Raw genomic sequence first — 27074 nt, 5'->3', positions numbered from 1 at the left:
GGGTCCTGGGTAGTGGAGATGGGTTATATTGAACAGGGTTAGGAGGGTCCTGGGTAGTGGATATGGGTTATATTGGACAGGGTTAGGAGGGTCCTGGTTAGTGGAGATGGGTTATATTGGACAGGGTTAGGAGGGTCCTGGGGAGTGGAGATGGGTTATATTGGACAGGGTTAGGAGGGTCCTGGGTAGTGGATATGGGTTATATTGGACAGGGTTAGGAGGGTCCTGGGTAGTGGAGATGGGTTATATTGGACAGGGTTAGGATGGTTCTTAATGGGGTCGCTCACTACCTGTATAGGTACCTGGTGAGGGCAGTTGGTTATGGGAACTGGCCTAATGGGAACCTGGTGAGGGCAGTTGGTTATGGAGACTGGCCTAATGGGATCCTGGTGAGGGCAGTTGGTTATGGAGACTGGCCTAATGGGATCCTGGTGAGGGCAGTTGGTGAGGGCAGTTGGTTATGGGGACTGGCCTAATGGGATCCTGGTGAGGGCAGTTGGTTATGGAGACTGGCCTAATGGGATCCTGGTGAGAGCAGTTGGTTATGGAGACTGGCCTAATGGGATCCTGGTGAGGGCAGTTGGTTATGGAGACTGGCCTAATGGGATCCTGGTGAGAGCAGTTGGTGAGGGCAGTTGGTTATGGGGACTGGCCTAATGGGATCCTGGTGAGGGCAGTTGGTTATGGAGACTGGCCTGTCCTAATGGGATCGTGGTGAGGGCAGTTGGTGAGGGCAGTTGGTTATGGGGACTGGCCTAATGGGATCCTGGTGAGGGCAGTTGGTTATGGAGACTGGCCTGTCCTAATGGGATCCTGGTGAGGGCAGTTGGTGAGGGCAGTTGGTTATGGGGACTGGCCTAATGGGAACCTGGTGAGGGCAGTTGGTTATGGGGACTGGCCTAATGGGATCCTAGTGAGGGCAGTTGGTTATGGGGACTGGCCTAATGGGATCCTGGTGAGGGCAGTTGGTTATGGGGACTGGCCTAATGGGATCCTGGTGAGGGCCGTTGGTTATGGGGACTGGCCTGTCCTAATGGGATCGTGGTGAGTAGGAATAGAGTCTTAGAGAGTGTGGCTGGATATCGAGCAGGGTGAATGGGGAGTCCTGGTCTGTGTGGTCAGGTTATGGGAACTTCTTCTACTGGGGGTCACTGGAGGTCACCCTGGCCACTCCTGAACTGTGTATCACAACACAGCATCAATGAGTTAACCTGCATACCTCAGTGATACCCTGACAGGTCACATGATCTGTCTGGAAGTCTCAGACACAGACACCGACACAGTGATAAAGAGATTCAGATAGTCATTCTGTCATAACCCAGTCTCTATCTAACCCAACTACGATCTGACTGGAAGCCTCAGACACCGACACAGTGATAAAGAGATTCAGATAGTCATTCTGTCATAACCCAGTCTCTATCTAACCTAACTACGATCTGACTGGAAGCGAAGAGACAAGGTCAAAGTGATTGAGATAGTTACTGTATTTAGTGGTAACTGGATTGTAACCCTGCCCTGTGTGCAACTCAGGGCTAACCCCAGTCTACCTAACCTAGCCTCTCTCCTACTCTCTGTCTCTCTCCTCCTGTCTCTTTCCTCCTCTCTCTCCTCCTATCTCTCTCCTCCTCTCTCTCGTCCTCTCTCGCCTCCTCTGTCTCCTCCTGTCTCTCTCCTCCTCTCTCTCCTCCCCTCGCTCCCCTCCTGTCTCTCCCCCTTCTCTCCTCTCTCTCCTCTTGTCTTTCCTCTTCTCTAGGTGAGATGTATGTTGAACATCTGGGGTGTGATGCTGTTCATCCGTCTGTCCTGGGTGTTTGGACAGGCCGGCTGGGGTAAGTACAACACAGAGAAATAAATAATTACACCCCATACACTATCAGAAAAAAAGAGTGTTATGTAGCACATTGGTTCCTGTAGGACAACCCCGTGAAAACAGGCTCCTTTTCAGGTCAGATAGAACCCTTTAGGTTTCCAGATAGAAGCCCTTAGGTTTCCAGATAGAACCCTTTAGGTTTCCAGATAGAAGCCTTTAGGTTTCCAGATAGAAGCCTTTAGGTTCCCAGATAGAACCCTTTAGGTTTCCAGATAGAACCCTTTAGGTTTCCAGATAGAACCCTTTAGGTTCCCAGATAGAACCCTTTAGGTTTCCAGATAGAACCCTTTAGGTTTCCAGATAGAACCAGGTTACAAAATAATCATCTGGATTCCAAATAGATAAAGGTTGGTGTTGGGAACCAGAAAGAGTTCTACCTATATTAAATGGGAGAATAATTCAGAGGGTTCCCCAATACTCCCCTAAAGAAGTGCTATTCAAAGTTGGGGTCGCAATGGGGTAACTGCAGTGGGGTCGTCAAAATGTTGAAAGAAATAATATTTTAAACAATGATTACTATTATTACTGTATCACTGTATACAATATACAAACGTTTTGAGAAAGATAATTTGAAAGCTACAATTTTATTGAGAAAATGTATTTATTGGTTTCTTTTAATGTTGATAAGAAATTAATATGCAATGAACATTTTAAGGTTGTGTCTTTAGATTTCGGTTGGGGTTGCATGAAATTATTGGGGGGAAAATGGGGTCCCCAGAAATTCTGGTGGAAAAAATTGGGTCCCCACTGAAAAAGTTTGAATACCACTCACCTACAGGGACATTCTTTGCTGCTCTCTTTGTTTCTGAGAGTGTAGACATGCAAAAATATGTACAACACAAAAAGAGGGCCAGACAACCAGTCAGCTCCCAGTGTCCTTCACTCTGAGGTCAAAGCAAAGGAAGTAGCTTGAATGTACCAGGTGTGTGTATGTGTGTGTATGTGTGTGTGCGTGTGCGTGTGCGTGTGCGTGTGTGTGTGTGTGTGTGTGTGTGTGTGTGTGTGTGTGTGTGTGTGTGTGTGTGTGTGTGTGTGTGTGTATGTGTGTGTGTTTGTGTGCATGTGTGTGTTTATCAGGGGTGAGGACCTCTTTATGGAGCATAACTAATGTGTTTCAGAGAGCTGGCTGCAGTGCAGATAGAGACCATGACAGATATCAGAGTAAACAGCCTGCCTGGACAAACAGCCTGCAGGCCTACAGCACCATTAGTCCTGAGAATGGACCATTTCAGACGCACAGAAGGCTTCACTGTGTTTCTCAAGGTGTTAGAGGTGACTGGAGGGGACAGAAGGCTTCACTGTGTTTCTCAAGGTGTTAGAGGTGACTGGAGGGGACAGAAGGCTTCACTGTGTTTCTCAAGGTGTTAGAGGTGACTGGAGGGGACAGAAGGCTTCACTGTGTTTCTCAAGGTGTTAGAGGTGACTGGAGGGGACAGAAGGCTTCACTGTGTTTCTCAAGGTGTTAGAGGTGACTGGAGGGGACAGAAGGCTTCACTGTGTTTCTCAAGGTGTTAGAGGTGACTGGAGGGGACAGAAGGCTTCACTGTGTTTCTCAAGGTGTTAGAGGTGACTGGAGGGGACAGAAGGCTTCACTGTGTTTCTCAAGGTGTTACATTTACATTTACATTTACATTTAAGTCATTTAGCAGACGCTCTTATCCAGAGCGACTTACAAATTGGTGCATTCACCTAATGACATCCAGTGGAACAGCCACTTTACAATAGTGCATCTAAATCTTTTAAGGGGGGGGGGGGGCAGAAGGATTGCTTTATCCTATCCTAGGTATTCCTTGAAGAGGTGGGGTTTCAGGTGTCTCCGGAAGGTGGTGATTGACTCCGCTGTCCTGGCGTCGTGAGGGAGTTTGTTCCACCATTGGGGTGCCAGAGCAGCGAACAGTTTTGACTGGGCTGAGCGGGAACTGTACTTCCTCAGTGGTAGGGAGGCGAGCAGGCCAGAGGTGGATGAACGCAGTGCCCTTGTTTGGGTGTAGGGCCTGATCAGAGCCTGAAGGTACTGAGGTGCCGTTCCCCTCACAGCTCCGTAGGCAAGCACCATGGTCTTGTAGCGGATGCGAGCTTCAACTGGAAGCCAGTGGAGAGAGCGGAGGAGCGGGGTGACGTGAGAGAACTTGGGAAGGTTGAACACCAGACGGGCTGCGGCGTTCTGGATGAGTTGTAGGGGTTTGATGGCACAGGCAGGGAGCCCAGCCAACAGCGAGTTGCAGTAATCCAGACGGGAGATGACAAGTGCCTGGATTAGGACCTGCGCCGCTTCCTGTGTGAGGCAGGGTCGTACTCTGCGGATGTTGTAGAGCATGAACCTACAGGAACGGGCCACCGCCTTGATGTTAGTTGAGAACGACAGGGTGTTGTCCAGGATCACGCCAAGGTTCTTAGCGCTCTGGGAGGAGGACACAATGGAGTTGTCAACCGTGATGGCGAGATCATGGAACGGGCAGTCCTTCCCCGGGAGGAAGAGCAGCTCCGTCTTGCCGAGGTTCAGCTTGAGGTGGTGATCCGTCATCCACACTGATATGTCTGCCAGACATGCAGAGATGCGATTCGCCACCTGGTCATCAGAAGGGGGAAAGGAGAAGATTAGTTGTGTGTCGTCTGCATAGCAATGATAGGAGAGACCGTGTGAGGTTATGACAGAGCCAAGTGACTTGGTGTATAGCGAGAATAGGAGAGGGCCTAGAACAGAGCCCTGGGGGACACCAGTGGTGAGAGCGCGTGGTGAGGAGACAGATTCTCGCCACGCCACCTGGTAGGAGCGACCTGTCAGGTAGGACGCAATCCAAGCGTGGGCCGCGCCGGAGATGCCCAACTCGGAGAGGGTGGAGAGGAGGATCTGATGGTTCACAGTATCGAAGGCAGCCGATAGGTCTAGAAGGATGAGAGCAGAGGAAAGAGAGTTAGCTTTAGCAGTGCGGAGCGCCTCCGTGATACAGAGAAGAGCAGTCTCAGTTGAGTGACTAGTCTTGAAACCTGACTGATTTGGATCAAGAAGGTCATTCTGAGAGAGATAGCAGGAGAGCTGGCCAAGGACGGCACGTTCAAGAGTTTTGGAGAGAAAAGAAAGAAGGGATACTGGTCTGTAGTTGTTGACATCGGAGGGATCGAGTGTAGGTTTTTTCAGAAGGGGTGCAACTCTCGCTCTCTTGAAGACGGAAGGGACGTAGCCAGCGGTCAGGGATGAGTTGATGAGCGAGGTGAGGTAAGGGAGAAGGTCTCCGGAAATGGTCTGGAGAAGAGAGGAGGGGATAGGGTCAAGCGGGCAGGTTGTTGGGCGGCCGGCCGTCACAAGACGCGAGATTTCATCTGGAGAGAGAGGAGAGAAAGAGGTCAAAGCACAGGGTAGGGCAGTGTGAGCAGAACCAGCGGTGTCGTTTGACTTAGCAAACGAGGATCGGATGTCGTCGACCTTCTTTTCAAAATGGTTGACGAAGTCGTCTGCAGAGAGGGAGGAGGGGGGGGGAGGGGGAGGAGGATTCAGGAGGGAGGAGAAGGTGGCAAAGAGCTTCCTAGGGTTAGAGGCAGATGCTTGGAATTTAGAGTGGTAGAAAGTGGCTTTAGCAGCAGAGACAGAAGAGGAAAATGTAGAGAGGAGGGAGTGAAAGGATGCCAGGTCCGCAGGGAGGCGAGTTTTCCTCCATTTCCGCTCGGCTGCCCGGAGCCCTGTTCTGTGAGCTCGCAATGAGTCGTCGAGCCACGGAGCGGGAGGGGAGGACCGAGCCGGCCTGGAGGATAGGGGACATAGAGAGTCAAAGGATGCAGAAAGGGAGGAGAGGAGGGTTGAGGAGGCAGAATCAGGAGATAGGTTGGAGAAGGTTTGGGCAGAGGGAAGAGATGATAGGATGGAAGAGGAGAGAGTAGCGGGGGAGAGAGAGCGAAGGTTGGGACGGCGCGATACCATCCGAGTAGGGGCAGTGTGGGAAGTGTTGGATGAGAGCGAGAGGGAAAAGGATACAAGGTAGTGGTCGGAGACTTGGAGGGGAGTTGCAATGAGGTTAGTGGAAGAACAGCATCTAGTAAAGATGAGGTCAAGCGTATTGCCTGCCTTGTGAGTAGGGGGGGAAGGTGAGAGGGTGAGGTCAAAAGAGGAGAGGAGTGGAAAGAAGGAGGCGGAGAGGAATGAGTCAAAGGTAGACATGGGGAGGTTAAAGTCACCCAGAACTGTGAGAGGTGAGCCGTCCTCAGGAAAGGAGCTTATCAAGGCATCAAGCTCATTGATGAACTCTCCAAGGGAACCTGGAGGGCGATAAATGATAAGGATGTTAAGCTTGAAAGGGCTGGTAACTGTGACAGCATGGAATTCAAAGGAGGCGATAGACAGATGGGTAAGGGGAGAAAGAGAGAATGACCACTTGGGAGAGATGAGGATCCCGGTGCCACCACCCCGCTGACCAGAAGCTCTCGGGGTGTGCGAGAACACGTGGGCAGACGAAGAGAGAGCAGTAGGAGTAGCAGTGTTATCTGTGGTGAGCCATGTTTCCGTCAGTGCCAAGAAGTCGAGGGACTGGAGGGACGCATAGGCTGAGATGAGCTCTGCCTTGTTGGCCGCGGATCGGCAGTTCCAGAGGCTACCGGAGACCTGGAACTCCACGTGGGTCGTGCGGGCTGGGACCACCAGGTTAGGGTGGGCGCGGCCACGCGGTGTGAGGCGTTTGTATGGTCTGTGCAGAGAGGAGAGAACAGGGATAGACAGACACATATTTGACAGGCTACAGAAGAGGCTACGCTAAAGCAAAGGAGATTAGAATGACAAGTGGGCTACACGTCTCGAATGTTCAGAAAGTTAAGCTTACGTAGCAAAAAATCAATAAAATTAAAAATCTTATTGACTAAAATGATATAGTACTGCTGGCTGGTGAAGTAGCCTGGCTAGCAGTAGCTGCGTTGTTGAAAGTGAAGCTGGCTAGGTGACCTCGACAGTTTCTCTAAGTTTCTCTAAACTACACAATTATCATGGATTCAAGGACAGCAAAGACAACTAGCTAACACTACGCTAATCAAGTCGTTCCGTTGTAATGTAAGCTTCTACAGTGCTGCTATTCGGTAGAAGTTGGCTAGCTAGCAGTGTTAGCTAGCAGTGTTGGCTAGGTAGGAGGACGGCAGCGCGGCAGGCGAAACTAGCTGGCTAGCTAACCGATAATTACTCAAAGTTACACAATTATCTTAGATACAAAGCTAGCAAAGAAAACTATGTAGCTAGCTAACACTACACAAAACAAGTCGTTCCGTTGTATTGTAATCGTTTCTACAATGCTCTTCGGTGGCAAGCTGGCTAGCTAGCAGTGTTGGCTACGTTGCGTTAATTTCGAACGAAAATAGCTCGCTAGCGAACCTCAATAACGACGCAATTATGTTTGATAAAAGACGGCTATGTAGCTAGCTAAGATCAAACAAATCGAACCGTTGTACTGTAATGAAAATGAAAATCAGACCGTTGTACTATAATGAAATGTAATGAAAAGTTATACTACTATTCGGTAGACGGTGGACGTTTGCTAGCTGCTGGGCAGATAGCAGTGGACAACGAGACGACGAAATACGATAATTACGCAGTTATCTTTGATACACAGACGGCTATGTAGCTAGTTAAGAAGAAATTGCTAAGGTTGGACAAATTAAATCGTTGTACTATAATGAAATGTAATGAAAAGTTATAAAAGTTATACTACCTGCAGAGCGAATGCAGAGCGAATGCAAACGCGACCACTCGCCCCGAGGGTGACTGGAGGGGACAGAGGTGACTGGAGGGGACAGAAGGCTTCACTGTGTTTCTCAAGGTGTTAGAGGTGACTGGAGGGGACAGAAGGCTTCACTGTGTTTCTCAAGGTGTTAGAGGTGACTGGAGGGGACAGAAGGCTTCACTGTGTTTCTCAAGGTGTTAGAGGTGACTGGAGGGGACAGAAGGCTTCACTGTGTTTCTCAAGGTGTTAGAGGTGACTGGAGGGGACAGAAGGCTTCACTGTGTTTCTCAAGGTGTTAGAGGTGACTGGAGGGGACAGAAGGCTTCACTGTGTTTCTCAAGGTGTTAGATGTGACTGGAGGGGACAGAAGGTGTGGTCAGGTGTTAGAAAGAGGAGGTGGTAGATTATTTCAGAATCTGCACAGTGTGACGAAAACAGAACACTCTACACTCCTTTGTACTTGGGTTCTTAAAGTCCTGCTCCAGTTTCTGATTTAGCTAATTTATCACCTGATTTACTTAACAAAAGGCACATCTCAATAGGTGGTCCAGGTATCCTTGTGACATGGCACAAGTGGGGGTTGGCCTTTCCTCTTCTGTTCTCTACTGCTTCTCTATTGTTCCTCAAGCAAGAGAGAAGGGCGATGACATCTCGTTGAAGTTTGCAGTTGTGTTTAAAAAAAAAAAGATTTTGCTCAAAACATATTTTTTATCCTTTATTTTAAGTACTTTACTGTATTTATATCACTTTCAACATAAAAGTTCCAAAATTGCTGGAGGACCATCTTTAAGAAGAAACAAAAGACATTTCAGTGTGGAATTCAAACTTTGCAAAAACATTGTATGCTATCACATGTAGACAGACTGTAAATAGCCTGAGCAGGGGTGAGTTGGATGAACTGGTATTTTGTGTTTTAGGTCTGGGCATTGTGGTCATTGCTCTGAGCTGTGTGGTGACCACCGTCACAGGTCTCTCCATGTCTGCTATCTGCACCAATGGAGTGGTACGAGGAGGTGAGTCAACCAAATCAAATGAAATGTTATTTGTCACATGCAGCGAATACAACAGGTGTAGACCTTACAGTAAAATGCTTACTTCCAAGTCCTTAACCAACAATGCAGTTTTGAGAAAAATAAGTGCTAAGTAAAAAAAACAGATAAGTAAAAAAGAAAGAAAGAAGAAAAATAGAAAAATAACAAATAATTAAAGAGCAGCAGTGAAATAACAGTAGTGAGGCTTTATACAGGCAATCAACACATTATAAACATCAGACAATGTTGGAAAGAACAAGGAGAGCTGTAAGGTTGTTCTCAATGACTGTCCACTGTATGTACAAGTATAGGAATGTTATTATCCCCGCTCCCTACCTGCTCTCTGTCCACTGTATGTACAAGTATAGGAATGTTATTATCCCCGCTCTCTACCTGCTCTCTGTCCACTGTATGTACAAGTATAGGAATGTTATTATCCCCGCTCTCTACCTGCTCTCTGTCCACTGTATGTACAAGTATAGGAATGTTATTATCCCCGCTCTCTACCTGCTCTGTGTCCACTGTATGTACAAGTATAGGAATGTTATTATCCCCGCTCCCTACCTGCTCTCTGTCCACTGTATGTACAAGTATAGGAATGTTATTATCCCCGCTCCCTACCTGCTCTCTGTCCACTGTATGTACAAGTATAGGAATGTTATTATCCCCGCTCTCTACCTGCTCTCTGTCCACTGTATGTACAAGTATAGGAATATTATTATCCCCGCTCCCTACCTGCTCTGTGTCCACTGTATGTACAAGTATAGGAATGTTATTATCCCCGCTCCCTACCTGCTCTGTGTGTCCACTGTATGTACAAGTATAGGAATGTTATTATCCCCGCTCCCTACCTGCTCTGTGTCCACTGTATGTACAAGTATAGGAATGTTATTATCCCCGCTCCCTACCTGCTCTGTGTCCACTGTATGTACAAGTATAGGAATGTTATTATCCCCGCTCTCTACCTGCTCTCTGTCCACTGTATGTACAAGTATAGGAATGTTATTATCCCCGCTCTCTACCTGCTCTGTGTCCACTGTATGTACAAGTATAGGAATGTTATTATCCCCGCTCTCTACCTGCTCTCTGTCCACTGTATGTACAAGTATAGGAATGTTATTATCCCCGCTCCCTACCTGCTCTGTGTCCACTGTATGTACAAGTATAGGAATGTTATTATCCCCGCTCTCTACCTGCTCTGTGTCCACTGTATGTACAAGTATAGGAATGTTATTATCCCCGCTCCCTACCTGCTCTGTGTCCACTGTATGTACAAGTATAGGAATGTTATTATCCCCGCTCTCTACCTGCTCTCTGTCCACTGTATGTACAAGTATAGGAATGTTATTATCCCCGCTCTCTACCTGCTCTGTGTCCACTGTATGTACAAGTATAGGAATGTTATTATCCCCGCTCCCTACCTGCTCTCTGTCCACTGTATGTACAAGTATAGGAATGTTATTATCCCCGCTCCCTACCTGCTCTGTGTCCACTGTATGTACAAGTATAGGAATGTTATTATCCCCGCTCCCTACCTGCTCTGTGTCCACTGTATGTACAAGTATAGGAATGTTATTATCCCCGCTCCCTACCTGCTCTCTGTCCACTGTATGTACAAGTATAGGAATGTTATTATCCCCGCTCTCTACCTGCTCTCTGTCCACTGTATGTACAAGTATAGGAATGTTATTATCCCCGCTCCCTACCTGCTCTCTGTCCACTGTATGTACAAGTATAGGAATGTTATTATCCCCGCTCCCTACCTGCTCTGTGTCCACTGTATGTACAAGTATAGGAATGTTATTATCCCCGCTCTCTACCTGCTCTGTGTCCACTGTATGTACAAGTATAGGAATGTTATTATCCCCGCTCTCTACCTGCTCTGTCCACTGTATGTACAAGTATAGGAATGAAGAATGACTGATTGATTGATTGATTGACTGAATGACTGACTGACTGATTTGCTGATTGACTTAATTGGTTTCCAGGAGGGGCGTACTACCTGATATCACGTAGTCTGGGACCAGAGTTTGGCGGTTCCATCGGTCTCATCTTCGCCTTCGCTAACGCTGTTGCCGTGGCGATGTACGTGGTGGGCTTCGCAGAGACTGTGGTGGACCTACTCAAGGTACGTAACATCTGTGTGTGTGTGTGTGTGTGTGTGTGTGTGTGTGTGTGTGTGTGTGTGTGTGTGTGTGTGTGTGTGTGTGTGTGTGTGTGTGTGGGGTGTGTGTGTGTGTGTGTGTGTGTGTGTGTGTGTGTGTGTGTGTGTGTGTGTGTGTGTGTGTGTGTGTGTCAGATCACTGACTGTGGTCCCTCTCTACCTCTCCCTGTGCATCTCTCTCTCCACCTCTGTCTCCCCCTCCTTCCCTCTCCTCTACAGGAAAACGATGCCATCATGATAGATGAGCTGAATGACATTAGGATCATCGGCTGTATCTCGGTGGTACTGCTGCTGGGGATCTCAGTGGCCGGGATGGAGTGGGAGGCCAAGGTGAGATACTACACTACGCTAAGCAACACTACGCTACATTACATTATACTACACTACACTACAATAAACAACACTACTCTACATTATATTACACTACATTATACAATACTACGCTACATTATACTAGATTATGCTACACTACGCTACATTACATTACACTACTCTACGCTACATTAGATTATACTACAGTATACTACGCTAAATTACATTATACTACTCTACGCTAAATTACACTACTCTACGCTACATTACATTATACTACTCTAAGCTACATTACTCTACGCTACATTATAGTATACTACTCTACGATACATTACAGTATACTACTCTACGCTACATTACATTACTCTACGCTACATTATAGTATACTACTCTACGCTACATTACATTATACTACTCTACGCTACATTACATTATACTACTCTACGCTACATTACATTATACTACTCTACGCTACATTACATTATACTACTCTACGCTACATTACATTATACTACTCTATGCTACATTACATTATACTACTCTACGCTACATTATACTACTCTACGCTACATTACATTATACTACTCTACGCTACATTACATTATACTACTCTACGCTACATTACATTATACTACTCTACGCTACATTACATTAAACTACTCTACTCTACGCTACATTACATTATACTACTCTATGCTACATTACATTATACTACTCTACGCTACATTATACTACTCTACGCTACATTACATTACATTACTCTACTCTACATTACATTATACTACTCTACGCTACATTACATTATACTACTCTACGCTACATTACATTTCTCTATGCTACATTATAGTATACTACTCTACGCTACATTACATTATACTACTCTACGCTACATTACATTATACTACTCTACGCTACATTACATTATACTACTCTACGCTACATTACATTATACTACTCTACGCTACATTACATTATACTACTCTATGCTACATTACATTATACTACTCTACGCTACATTATACTACTCTACGCTACATTACATTATACTACTCTACGCTACATTACATTATACTACTCTACGCTACATTACATTATACTACTCTACGCTACATTACATTATACTACTCTACTCTACGCTACATTACATTATACTACTCTACGCTACATTACATTATACTACTCTACTCTACGCTACATTACATTACATTACTCTACTCTACATTACATTATACTACTCTACGCTACATTACATTATACTACTCTACGCTACATTACATTATACTACTCTACATTACATTACACTACTCTACATTACATTATACTACTCTACTCTACATTACATTATACTACTCTACGCTACATTACATTATACTACTCTACGCTACATTACATTATACTACTCTACTCTACATTACATTATACTACTCTACGCTACATTACATTATACTACTCTACGCTACATTACATTATACTACTCTACTCTACATTACATTACACTACTCTACATTACATTATACTACTCTACTCTACGCTACATTACATTACATTACTCTACGCTACATTACATTACATTACTCTACGCTACATTACATTACACTACTCTACATTACATTACATTATACTACTCTACGCTACATTACATTATACTACTCTACTCTACGCTACATTACACTACTCTACGCTACATTACATTATACTACTCTACGCTACATTACATTACACTACTCTTAATTACATTATACTACTCTACTCTACGCTACATTACATTACATTACTCTACGCTACATTACATTACACTACTCTACGCTACATTACATTATACTACTCTACGCTACATTACATTATACTACTCTACGCTAAATTACACTACTCTACGCTACATTACATTATACTACTCTAAGCTACATTACTCTACGCTACATTATAGTATACTACTCTACGATACATTACAGTATACTACTCTACGCTACAGTACATTACTCTACGCTACATTATAGTATACTACTCTACGCTACATTACATTATACTACTCTACGCTGCATTACATTATACTACTCTACGCTACATTACATTATACTACTCTACGCTACATTACATTATACTACTCTACGCTACATTACATTATACTACTCTACGCTACATTACATTATACTACTCTATGCTACATTACATTATACTACTCTACGCTACATTATACTACTCTACGCTACATTACATTATACTACTCTACGCTACATTACATTATACTACTCTACGCTACATTACATTATACTACTCTACGCTACATTACATTATACTACTCTACTCTACGCTACATTACATTATACTACTCTACGCTACATTATACTACTCTACTCTACGCTACATTACATTACTCTACTCTACATTACATTATACTACTCTACGCTACATTACATTATACTACTCTACGCTACATTACATTACTCTACGCTACATTATAGTATACTACTCTACGCTACATTACATTATACTACTCTACGCTACATTACATTATACTACTCTACGCTACATTAAATTATACTACTCTACGCTACATTACATTATACTACTCTACGCTACATTACATTATACTACTCTACGCTACATTACATTACTCTACGCTACATTATAGTATACTACTCTACGCTACATTACATTATACTACTCTACGCTACATTACATTATACTACTCTACGCTACATTACATTATACTACTCTACTCTACGCTACATTACACTACTCTACGCTACATTACATTATACTACTCTACGCTACATTACATTACACTACTCTTAATTACATTATACTACTCTACTCTACGCTACATTACATTACATTACTCTACGCTACATTACATTACACTACTCTACGCTACATTACATTATACTACTCTACGCTACATTACATTATACTACTCTACGCTAAATTACACTACTCTACGCTACATTACATTATACTACTCTAAGCTACATTACTCTACGCTACATTATAGTATACTAATCTACGATACATTACAGTATACTACTCTACGCTACATTACATTACTCTACGCTACATTATAGTATACTACTCTACGCTACATTACATTATACTACTCTACGCTACATTACATTATACTACTCTACGCTACATTACATTATACTACTCTACGCTACATTACATTATACTACTCTACGCTACATTACATTATACTACTCTACGCTACATTACATTATACTACTCTATGCTACATTACATTATACTACTCTACGCTACATTATACTACTCTACGCTACATTACATTATACTACTCTACGCTACATTACATTATACTACTCTACGCTACATTACATTATACTACTCTACGCTACATTACATTATACTACTCTACTCTACGCTACATTACATTATACTACTCTACGCTACATTATACTACTCTACTCTACGCTACATTACATTACATTACTCTACTCTACATTACATTATACTACTCTACGCTACATTACATTATACTACTCTACGCTACATTACATTACTCTACGCTACATTATAGTATACTACTCTACGCTACATTACATTATACTACTCTACGCTACATTACATTATACTACTCTACGCTACATTACATTATACTACTCTACGCTACATTACATTATACTACTCTACGCTACATTACATTATACTACTCTATGCTACATTACATTATACTACTCTACGCTACATTATACTACTCTACGCTACATTACATTATACTACTCTACGCTACATTACATTATACTACTCTACGCTACATTACATTATACTACTCTACGCTACATTACATTATACTACTCTACTCTACGCTACATTACATTATACTACTCTACGCTACATTATACTACTCTACTCTACGCTACATTACATTACATTACTCTACTCTACATTACATTATACTACTCTACGCTACATTACATTATACTACTCTACGCTACATTACATTATACTACTCTACGCTACATTACATTACATTACACTACTCTACATTACATTATACTACTCTACTCTACATTACATTATACTACTCTACGCTACATTACATTATACTACTCTACGCTACATTACATTATACTACTCTACTCTACATTACATTATACTACTCTACGCTACATTACATTATACTACTCTACGCTACATTACATTATACTACTCTACGCTACATTACATTATACTACTCTACGCTACATTACATTATACTACTCTACGCTACATTACATTATAATACTCTACTCTACGCTACATTACACTACTCTACGCTACATTACATTATACTACTCTACATTACATTACACTACTCTACATTACATTATACTACTCTACTCTACGCTACATTACATTACATTACTCTACGCTACATTACATTACATTACTCTACGCTACATTACATTACACTACTCTACATTACATTATACTACTCTACGCTACATTACATTATACTACTCTACTCTACGCTACATTACACTACTCTACGCTACATTACATTATACTACTCTACGCTACATTACATTACACTACTCTTAATTACATTATACTACTCTACTCTACGCTACATTACATTACATTACTCTACGCTACATTACATTACACTACTCTACGCTACATTACATTATACTACTCTACGCTACATTACATTATACTACTCTACTCTACGCTACATTACACTACTCTACGCTATATTACATTATACTACTCTACGCTACATTACATTATACTACGCTACATTACATTACACTACTCTACATTACATTACATTATACTACTCTACGCTACATTACATTATACTACTCTACTCTACGCTACATTACACTACTCTACGCTACATTACATTATACTACTCTACGCTACATTACATTACACTACTCTTAATTACATTATACTACTCTACTCTACGCTACATCACATTACATTACTCTACGCTACATTACATTACACTACTCTACGCTACATTACATTATACTACTCTACTCTAAGCTACATTACACTACTCTACGCTACATTACATTATACTACTCTACGCTACATTACATTATACTACTCTACGCTACATTACATTACACTACTCTACATTACATTATACTACTCTACTCTACGCTACATTACATTGCATTACTCTACACTACATTACATTACATTACTCTACGCTACATTACATTATACTACTCTACGCTACATTACATTATATTACTCTACGCTACATTACATTACTCTACGCTACATTACATTATACTACTCTACGCTACATTACATTACATTACTCTACGCTACATTACATTACATTACTCTACGCTACATTACATTACTCTACGCTACATTATAGTATACTACTCTACGCTACATTACATTATACTACTCTACGCTACATTACATTATACTACTCTACGCTACATTACATTATACTACTCTACGCTACATTACATTATACTACTCTACTCTACGCTACATTACATTATACTACTCTACGCTACATTATACTACTCTACTCTACGCTACATTACATTACATTACTCTACTCTACATTACATTATACTACTCTACGCTACATTACATTATACTACTCTACGCTACATTACATTACTCTACGCTACATTATAGTATACTACTCTACGCTACATTACATTATACTACTCTACGCTACATTACATTATACTACTCTACGCTACATTACATTATACTACTCTACGCTACATTACATTATACTACTCTATGCTACATTACATTATACTACTCTACGCTACATTACACTACTCTACGCTACATTACATTATACTACTCTACTCTACATTACATTACACTACTCTACATTACATTATACTACTCTACTCTACGCTACATTACATTACATTACTCTACGCTACATTACATTACATTACTCTACGCTACATTACATTACACTACTCTACATTACATTACATTATACTACTCTACGCTACATTACATTATACTACTCTACTCTACGCTACATTACACTACTCTACGCTACATTACATTATACTACTCTACGCTACATTACATTACACTACTCATAATTACATTATACTACTCTACTCTACGCTACATTACATTACATTACTCTACGCTACATTACATTACACTACTCTACGCTACATTACATTATACTACTCTACGCTACATTACATTATACTACTCTACTCTACGCTACATTACACTACTCTACGCTATATTACATTATACTACTCTACGCTACATTACATTATACTACGCTACATTACATTACACTACTCTACATTACATTATACTACTCTACGCTACATTACATTATACTACTCTACTCTACGCTACATTACACTACTCTACGCTACATTACATTATACTACTCTACATTACATTACACTACTCTTAATTACATTATACTACTCTAATCTACGCTACATCACATTACATTACTCTACGCTACATTACATTACACTACTCTACGCTACATTACATTATACTACTCTACTCTAAGCTACATTACACTACTCTACGCTACATTACATTATACTACTCTACGCTACATTACATTATACTACTCTACGCTACATTACATTACACTACTCTACATTACATTATACTACTCTACTCTACGCTACATTACATTACATTACTCTACGCTACATTACATTACATTACTCTACGCTACATTACATTATACTACTCTACGCTACATTACATTACATTACTCTACGCTACATTACATTACTATACGCTACATTACATTATACTACTCTACGCTACATTACATTACATTACTCTACGCTACATTACATTACTCTACGCTACATTATAGTATACTACTCTACGCTACATTACATTATACTACTCTACGCTACATTACATTATACTACTCTACGCTACATTACATTATACTACTCTACGCTACATTACATTATACTACTCTACTCTACGCTACATTACATTATACTACTCTACGCTACATTATACTACTCTACTCTACGCTACATTACATTACATTACTCTACTCTACATTACATTATACTACTCTACGCTACATTACATTATACTACTCTACGCTACATTACATTACTCTACGCTACATTATAGTATACTACTCTATGCTACATTACATTATACTACTCTACGCTACATTACACTACTCTACGCTTCATTACATTATACTACTCTACGTTACATTACATTATACTACTCTACACTACATTACATTATACTACTCTACGCTACATTACATTATACTACTCTACTCTACGCTACATTACATTATACTACTCTACGCTACATTATACTACTCTACTCTACGCTACATTACATTACATTACTCTACTCTACATTACATTATACTACTCTACGCTACATTACATTATACTACTCTACGCTACATTACATTACATTACTCTACATTACATTATACTACTCTACTCTACATTACATTATACTACTCTACGCTACATTACATTATACTACTCTACGCTACATTACATTATACTACTCTACTCTACATTACATTATACTACTCTACGCTACATTACATTATACTACTCTACGCTACATTACATTATACTACTCTACTCTACATTACATTATACTACTCTACTCTACGCTACATTACACTACTCTACGCTACATTACATTATACTACTCTATGCTACATTACATTATACTACTCTACTCTACATTACATTACACTACTCTACATTACATTATACTACTCTACTCTACGCTACATTACATTACATTACTCTACGCTACATTACATTACATTACTCTACATTACATTACACTACTCTACATTACATTACATTATACTACTCTACGCTACATTACATTATACTACTCTACTCTACGCTACATTACACTACTCTACGCTACATTACATTATACTACTCTACGCTACATTACATTACACTACTCTTAATTACATTATACTACTCTACTCTACGCTACATTACATTACATTACTCTACGCTACATTACATTACACTACTCTACGCTACATTACATTATACTACTCTACGCTACATTACATTATACTACTCTACTCTACGCTACATTATACTACTCTACTCTACGCTACATTACACTACTCTACGCTACATTACATTATACTACTCTACGCTACATTACATTATACTACTCTACGCTACATTACATTACACTACTCTACATTACATTATACTACTCTACTCTACGCTACATTACATTACATTACTCTACGCTACATTACATTACATTACTCTACGCTACATTACATTATACTACTCTACGCTACATTACATTACATTACTCTACGCTACATTACATTACTCTACGCTACATTACATTATACTACTCTACGCTACATTACATTACATTACTCTACGCTACATTACATTACATTACTCTACGCTACATTACATTATACTACTCTACGCTACATTACATTACACTACTCTACATTACATTATACTACTCTACTCTACATTACATTATACTACTCTACGCTACATTACATTATACTACTCTACGCTACATTACATTATACTACTCTACTCTACATTACATTATACTACTCTACGCTACATTACATTATACTACTCTACTCTACATTACATTATACTACTCTACGCTACATTACATTATACTACTCTACGCTACATTACATTATACTACTCTACGCTATATTACATTATACTACTCTACATTATACTAGATTATGCTACACTACGCTACATTACATTATACTACTCTACGCTACATTACATTATACTACTCTACATTATACTAGATTATGCTACACTACGCTACATTACATTATACTACTCTACGCTACATTACATTATACTACTCTACATTATACTAGATTATGCTACACTACGCTACATTACATTATACTACTCTATGCTACATTACATTATAATACTCTACATTACATTATACTACTCACATTACATTATACTACTCTACGCCACATTACATGAAACTACACTACGCTACATTACATTATACTACTCTACGCTACATTACATTATACTACTCTACGCTACGCTACATTATACTACACTACGCTACATTACATTATACTACACTACGCTACATTACATTATACTACACTACGCTACATTACATTATACTACACTACGCTACATTACATTATACTACACTACGCTACATTACATTATACTACACTACGCTACGCTACATTATACTACACTATGCTACATTACATTATACTACACTACGCTACATTACATTATACTACACTACGCTACATTACATGAAACTACACTACGCTACATTACATTATACTACACTACGCTACGCTACATTATACTACACTACGCTACATTACATTATACTACTCTACGCTACATTATACTACACTACGCTACATTACATTATACTACACTACGCTACGCTACATTACATTATTGTAACGGCTTTCCTGAATTCGACATAATATATATTTACAAAACGGAAAAACACGACAACACTTTAACAAACTACAAAACAATAAACGAAGTAGACGCACCTGAACATAAGAACTACATATAACGAAGAAAGCATGAAACAGGAACAGACTACATAAACCGAAAAAACAAACAAACCGAAAACAGTCCCTTGTGGCGTAACATACAGACACTGACACAGGAGACAACCACCCACAAACAAACAGTGTGAAAACACCTACCTTAATATGACTCTCAATCAGAGGAAATGAAAACCACCTGCCTCTAATTGAGAGCCATATCAGGTCACCCTGTTAAGAACATAGAAACACATAACATAGACTACCCACCCAAACTCACGCCCTGACCGTCAAACACATACAAAATAACAGAAAACCGGTCAGGAACGTGACAATTATACTACACTACGCTACATTATACTACATTATACTACACATTATACTACACTATGCTACTCTACTCTACGCTACATTACATTATACTACACTACGCTACATTACATTATACTACACTACGCTACATTATACTACACTACGCTACATTATACTACATTATACTACACATTATACTACACTATGCTACTCTACGCCACATTACATTATACTACACTACGCTACATTACATTATACTACACTACGCTACATTATACTACACAACGCTACATTACATTATACTACGCTACATTACATTATACTACACTACGCTACATTACATTATACTACACTACGCTACATTACATTATACTACACTACGCTACATTACATTATACTACATTATACTACACTACGCTACATTACATTATACTACATTATACTACACTACGCTACATTACATTATACTACATTATACTACACTACGCTACATTACATTATACTACATTATACTACACTACGCTACATTACATTATACTACATTATACTACACTACGCTACATTACATTATACTACACTACGCTACATTACATTATACTACGCTACATTACATTATACTACGCTACATTACATTATACTACATTATACTACACTACGCTACATTACATTATACTACATTATACTACACTACATTACATTATACTACATTATACTACACTACGCTACACTACATTATACTACATTATACTACACTACGCTACATTACATTATACTACATTATACTACACTACGCTACATTACATTATACTACATTATACTACACTACGCTACATTACATTATACTACACTACGCTACATTACATTATACTACACTACGCTACATTACATTATACTACACTACGCTACATTACATTATACTACACTACGCTATATTATACTACACTATGCTCCTCTACTCTACATTACATTGTACTACACTACATTATACTACACTATCCTACACAACATTATACTACATTGCTACACTCCATTATACTACACTACATTACACAACATTATACCACATTATACTACACTACATTGTACTACATTATACTATGCTACACTATACTACGCTACACTACATTATACTACACTATTCTACATTATACTACACTATACAATATTATACTACACTACTCTACATTATACTACATTATACTACACTATATTATACTACATTATACTACACTATGCTACTCTAATCTATGCTACATTACATTGTACTACACTACATTATACTCCACCACACTACATTATACTACATTATACTACACTATTCTACATTATACTACACTATACAACATTATACTACACTACGCTACACTATGCTACACTACATTATAATATACTACACTACATTTTACTATGCTACACTGCATTATACTACAGTACATTATACTACAATACATTATACTACGCTACACTAAGCTACATTATAATACGCTACATTATAATACACTACTCAATGCTACATTATACTACACTGCATGATATAATACACAACACATACACCACACTACATTATACTACACTATGCTACACAACATTATACTACATTGCTACACTCTATTATACTACACTACGCTACACAACATTATACCACATTATACTACACTACATTGTACTACATTATACTATGCTACACTATACTACGCTACACTACATTATACTACACTATTCTACATTATACTACACTATACAATATTATACTACACTACGCTACATTATACTACATTATACTACACTATACAACACTACGCTACATTATACTACATTATACTACACTACGCTACTCTAATCTACGCTACATTACATTGTACTACACTACATTATACTCCACTACACTACATTATACTACATTATACTACACTATTCTACATTATACTACACTATGCAACATTACACTACACTATGCTACACTACATTATAATATACTACACTACATTATAATATACTACACTACATTATACTACATTATACTACAATACATTATACTACAATACAATACATATACTACGCTACACTACGCTACATTATAATACACTACATTATAATACACTACTCAATGCTACATTATACTACACTGCATGATATAATACACAACACATACACTACACTACATTATGCTAGTCTCACTACGTTACACTGCACTTCACTGTACAGCTAGAGACAGATCCACATTCAGTATGGTTCAAATCCCCATGTTTCCATCAGAAAATTCATCAACTGATATCAACTTGACATCTTTCAATTCCATGTCTGATATTGACCGTAACTGAGATCACTATGTGTTCAGTTCCGTATCACAGTCGGTTTCTCCTCTTCAGCTGTTGGAGAGGAATGGTGTGACCTTGTAACTGTCCTCTAGTTTCATATGAAAGCTTTGTAACCCAGATTAACCTGTTGATGTCTCTTCAGGCCCAGGTCGGTCTGCTGATCATCCTCCTGGTAGCCATCGCCAACGTCTTCGTAGGAACCGGCATCCCAGCCTCCACCGACAAGAAGTCCAAAGGATTCTTTAACTATGATGGTGAGGCAACAGAGGTTTCCTTCACATAGATAGAGGAATTCATCAAATACATAACCTTCATGAGTAGAGCCCTGAGTTTGTCCTGCTCAGGTCACATGGTCAGGAGGAGAACATGTCTTTTTCTATACTCTGTCAAATGACACACAGAGACAGAATCACCAGTTTGACACAGAGACACCCTTCTCATCCACATCTATTCTCTTCTCTTTCTCCCCCACAGCCAAAATATTTATGGAGAACTTACCGCCGGACTTCCGAGGTGAGACGTTCTTCTCTGTGTTTGCCATCTTCTTCCCTGCTGCCACGGGTATCCTGGCCGGAGCTAACATCTCTGGAGACCTGAAGGTATGAAGGGCAAAAAAAGGACTATTTCACAACCGACCCACTACTGCCTGACCACACAGATCTCAGTTCACTCAGTTCATCCGACTCCAGAGAGATGTGTTCTTGTAGTCATGTTTCTTAACATTATATTATGACATTTCAGATTTAAATATGATCATTTTCACAAAGTAGTTTTATAAACTACTGTATATTTCTCTTTAGGGTAGCTTTATAAACTACTGTATATTTCTCTTTAGGGTAGCTTTATAAACTACTGTATATTTCTCTTTAGGGTAGCTTTATAAACTACTGTATATTTTTCTTTAGGGTAGCTTTACTGTAGCACAACTTCTTCCTGTGTGAAGTCATTGGTAATTTGGTAAATTAGAAGCTTGGTAGCGTGGTAAATACAACCCAATACAAACTTCTGTATGTGTAATGTTTACTGTTAATTTTTATTGTTTATTTCACTTTTGTATATTATCTACCTCACTTGCTTTGGCAATGTTAACATATGTTAAGCCCCTTGAATTGAATTGAGAAAGAGAGAGAGAGAGAGAGAGAGAGAGAGAGAGAGAGAGAGAGAGAGAGAGAGAGAGAGAGAGAGAGAGAGAGAGAGAGAGAGAGAGAGAGAGAGAGACAGAGAGAGAGAGAGAGAGAGAGACAGAGAGAGAGAGAGAGAGAGAGAGAGAGAGAGAGACAGAGAGAGAGAGAGACAGAGAGAGACAGAGAGAGAGAGAGAGAGAGAGAGAGAGACAGAGAGAGAGACAGAGAGAGAGGTGGATGGCGAAAGAGAGCGAGAGAAATACTCTTTATTGTGTCTGTGAACAGGCACCTTCACTTTAAACAACAGAGGATAATGATCCCATAGACCCAAACCACTGTTTCCTCCAGCTATCACTTCTGCTGTTGTTAACGATGGTGCCTATATCTCTGGTTCTCCTGCAGGATCCCCAGGATGCTCTCCCTAAAGGAACCCTGCTGGCCATCCTCATCACCGGAGTCACATACCTGGGAGTCGCCCTCTGTGTCTGTAAGGACTGCACGCACGCGCGCACGCACACGCACACACGAAACCCTCCCTAAATGTTGTGTCTGTTCTGTTTTATAATTGATCAGCTGCCACGGTGGTGCGTGATGCAACAGGAAACATCAACGACACCATTACCACAGGGATGAACATGTTCTGTAACGGTACCAACACTGCTGCCTGTGAGCAGGGATGGAACTTCTCCTCCTGTGATGTCAACAGCTGCAAGTTTGGCTCCATGAACAACTTCCAGGTACAACAACAACAATGTAACAACAATCAAACAACACAGTTACACATTCAGTACAACAACACAAAAATGGAACTCACTACTACACACAACAAAATAACCACACACACACACACACACAGTGAAACTAAACAGGCCCTGTGTCTCCTCCTCCCCAGGTGATGACCATGGTGTCAGGGTTCGGTCCTCTCATCACAGCAGGAACCTTCTCTGCCACCCTCTCCTCCGCCCTCGCCTCCCTCGTCAGCGCACCCAAAGTCTTCCAGGTCAGTCACTACTACTGTCTATCACCTGTCTGCTCACTTGATCCTCATTCATCAGCCCTGAGGGTTCCAGGTACTACTACAAGGTCTATGATGAGTGAAACAGAGCCCCACCTTGTGACCAGCGGTTCTCTTTTTCATGTTCCTTCTAGCCAGATGACAACAATTATCAAACTATGTTACAATCAGCTAACTCCCACTCCTCCCTCCTCTACCTCTCTCTCTTCCTCCTCCCCCACCTCTTCATCCACCCTTCTCTTCTTGCTCCTCCTTACCTTCTCGCCCCCCCCTCTTCCTCTTCTTCCTCCTCATACCTCCTCTCAGGCTCTGTGTAAAGACAACATCTACACTGCACTGAAGTTCTTCGCCAAGGGACACGGCAAGAACAACGAGCCAATCAGAGGCTACGTTCTGACCTTCATCATCGCTGTCGCCTTCATAATCATCGGTGAGTGAGGTCACTACACACATTTAAGATAAACCACAGTCGCCAATTAGTTTAATATTGGTAATGTCACAAACAACTCAAGTGAATCTCTGTTGTGTGTCGCTGTGTGTGTGTGTGTGTGTGTGTGTGTGTGTGTGTGCGTGCGTGCGTGCGTGCGTGCGTGCGTGTGTGTGTGTGTGTGTGCGTGTAGCCGATCTGAACGTCATCGCTCCCATCATCTCCAACTTCTTCCTGGCATCATACGCCCTCATCAACTTCTCCTGCTTCCACGCTTCATACGCTAAGTCCCCAGGTACTCTCTCTCTCTAACTCTCTCTCTAGCTCTCTCTCTCTCTAACTCTCTGTCTCTCTCTCTCTAACTCTCTCTCTCTCTGTCTCTCTCTCTAACTCTCTGTCTCTCTCTCTCTCTATCTCTCTAACTCTCTATCTCTCTCTCTCTCTCTAACTCTCTCTCTATCTCTCTCTCTCTCTGTCTCTCTCTAACTCTCTGTCTCTCTCTCTAACTCTCTCTCTCTCTCTCTCTAACTCTCTCTCTCTCTCTAACTCTCTGTCTCTCTATCTCTCTCTCTCTCTAACTCTCTCTCTCTCTCTAACTCTCTCTCTCTCTCTAACTCTCTAACTCTCTGTCTCTCTATCAATTCAATTCAATTCAATTCAATTTGCTTTATTGGCATGACGTCTATCTCTCTCTCTCTCTCTCTCTCTAACTCTCTCTAACTCTCTAACTCTCTAACTCTCTCTCTCTAACTCTCTAACTCTCTAACTGTTGTCTCCTGTGATGTCTCCCCTGTGTAGGCTGGAGGCCAGCGTACAGGTACTACAACATGTGGCTGTCTCTGTTTGGAGCGGTGCTCTGCTGTGGTGTGATGTTTGTCATCAACTGGTGGGCTGCTCTCCTCACCTACGCAATCGAGATCTCCCTCTATGTCTACGTCACCGTCAAGAAGCCAAGTGAGACACAGACATTGATTTGCATCAAGCTGACATTAGAATACATATGAACCAGTCTCACACAAAGAACCAGTGTACATTACCACATGGGAGGCCTGGGCTGGCCAAAAGTAATACTCTGATAAAGGAATGAGTACATAGGGATGACATAAGATGTACATAGCTCCTACATAGCATCTCTAAGTTCAGTGTTAACATCAGTGTGTTCTGTTGTCCTCAGATGTGAACTGGGGCTCGTCCACTCAGGCCGTGACGTTTGTCAGCGCAGTCAACAACGCTCTGTCACTGACCGGAGTAGAGGACCATGTTAAGAACTTCAGGTAAGAGCCAACAGAAGCCACTGGTATTACACCTC

At 40.7% G+C, this 27074-nt stretch overlaps 1 protein-coding gene across 1 annotated transcript in view; it reads left to right on the top strand.

The window, feature by feature from the left end:
• Nucleotides 1-1753: 1753 nt before the first annotated feature.
• slc12a1 (solute carrier family 12 member 1) overlaps nt 1754-27074 on the top strand; it is a gene marked incomplete at its 5' end in the record, with an annotated part of 42025 nt that continues 16704 nt past the window's right edge. The window contains 13 exon segments of the mRNA XM_055915534.1: nt 1754-1829; nt 8484-8579; nt 10586-10725; nt 10981-11091; nt 23342-23453; nt 23674-23798; nt 24726-24810; nt 24897-25060; nt 25216-25323; nt 25645-25768; nt 25959-26060; nt 26564-26719; nt 26940-27039. Coding sequence (XP_055771509.1) covers nt 1754-1829; nt 8484-8579; nt 10586-10725; nt 10981-11091; nt 23342-23453; nt 23674-23798; nt 24726-24810; nt 24897-25060; nt 25216-25323; nt 25645-25768; nt 25959-26060; nt 26564-26719; nt 26940-27039 — 1499 coding nt within the window.

Source organism: Salvelinus fontinalis, unplaced genomic scaffold (assembly GCF_029448725.1).
Source record: "Salvelinus fontinalis isolate EN_2023a unplaced genomic scaffold, ASM2944872v1 scaffold_0971, whole genome shotgun sequence".
Classification (NCBI taxonomy): domain Eukaryota; kingdom Metazoa; phylum Chordata; class Actinopteri; order Salmoniformes; family Salmonidae; genus Salvelinus; species Salvelinus fontinalis.
Note: the sequence above shows the minus strand (reverse complement) of the source record. Positions and strands in the feature narration are given on the sequence as shown.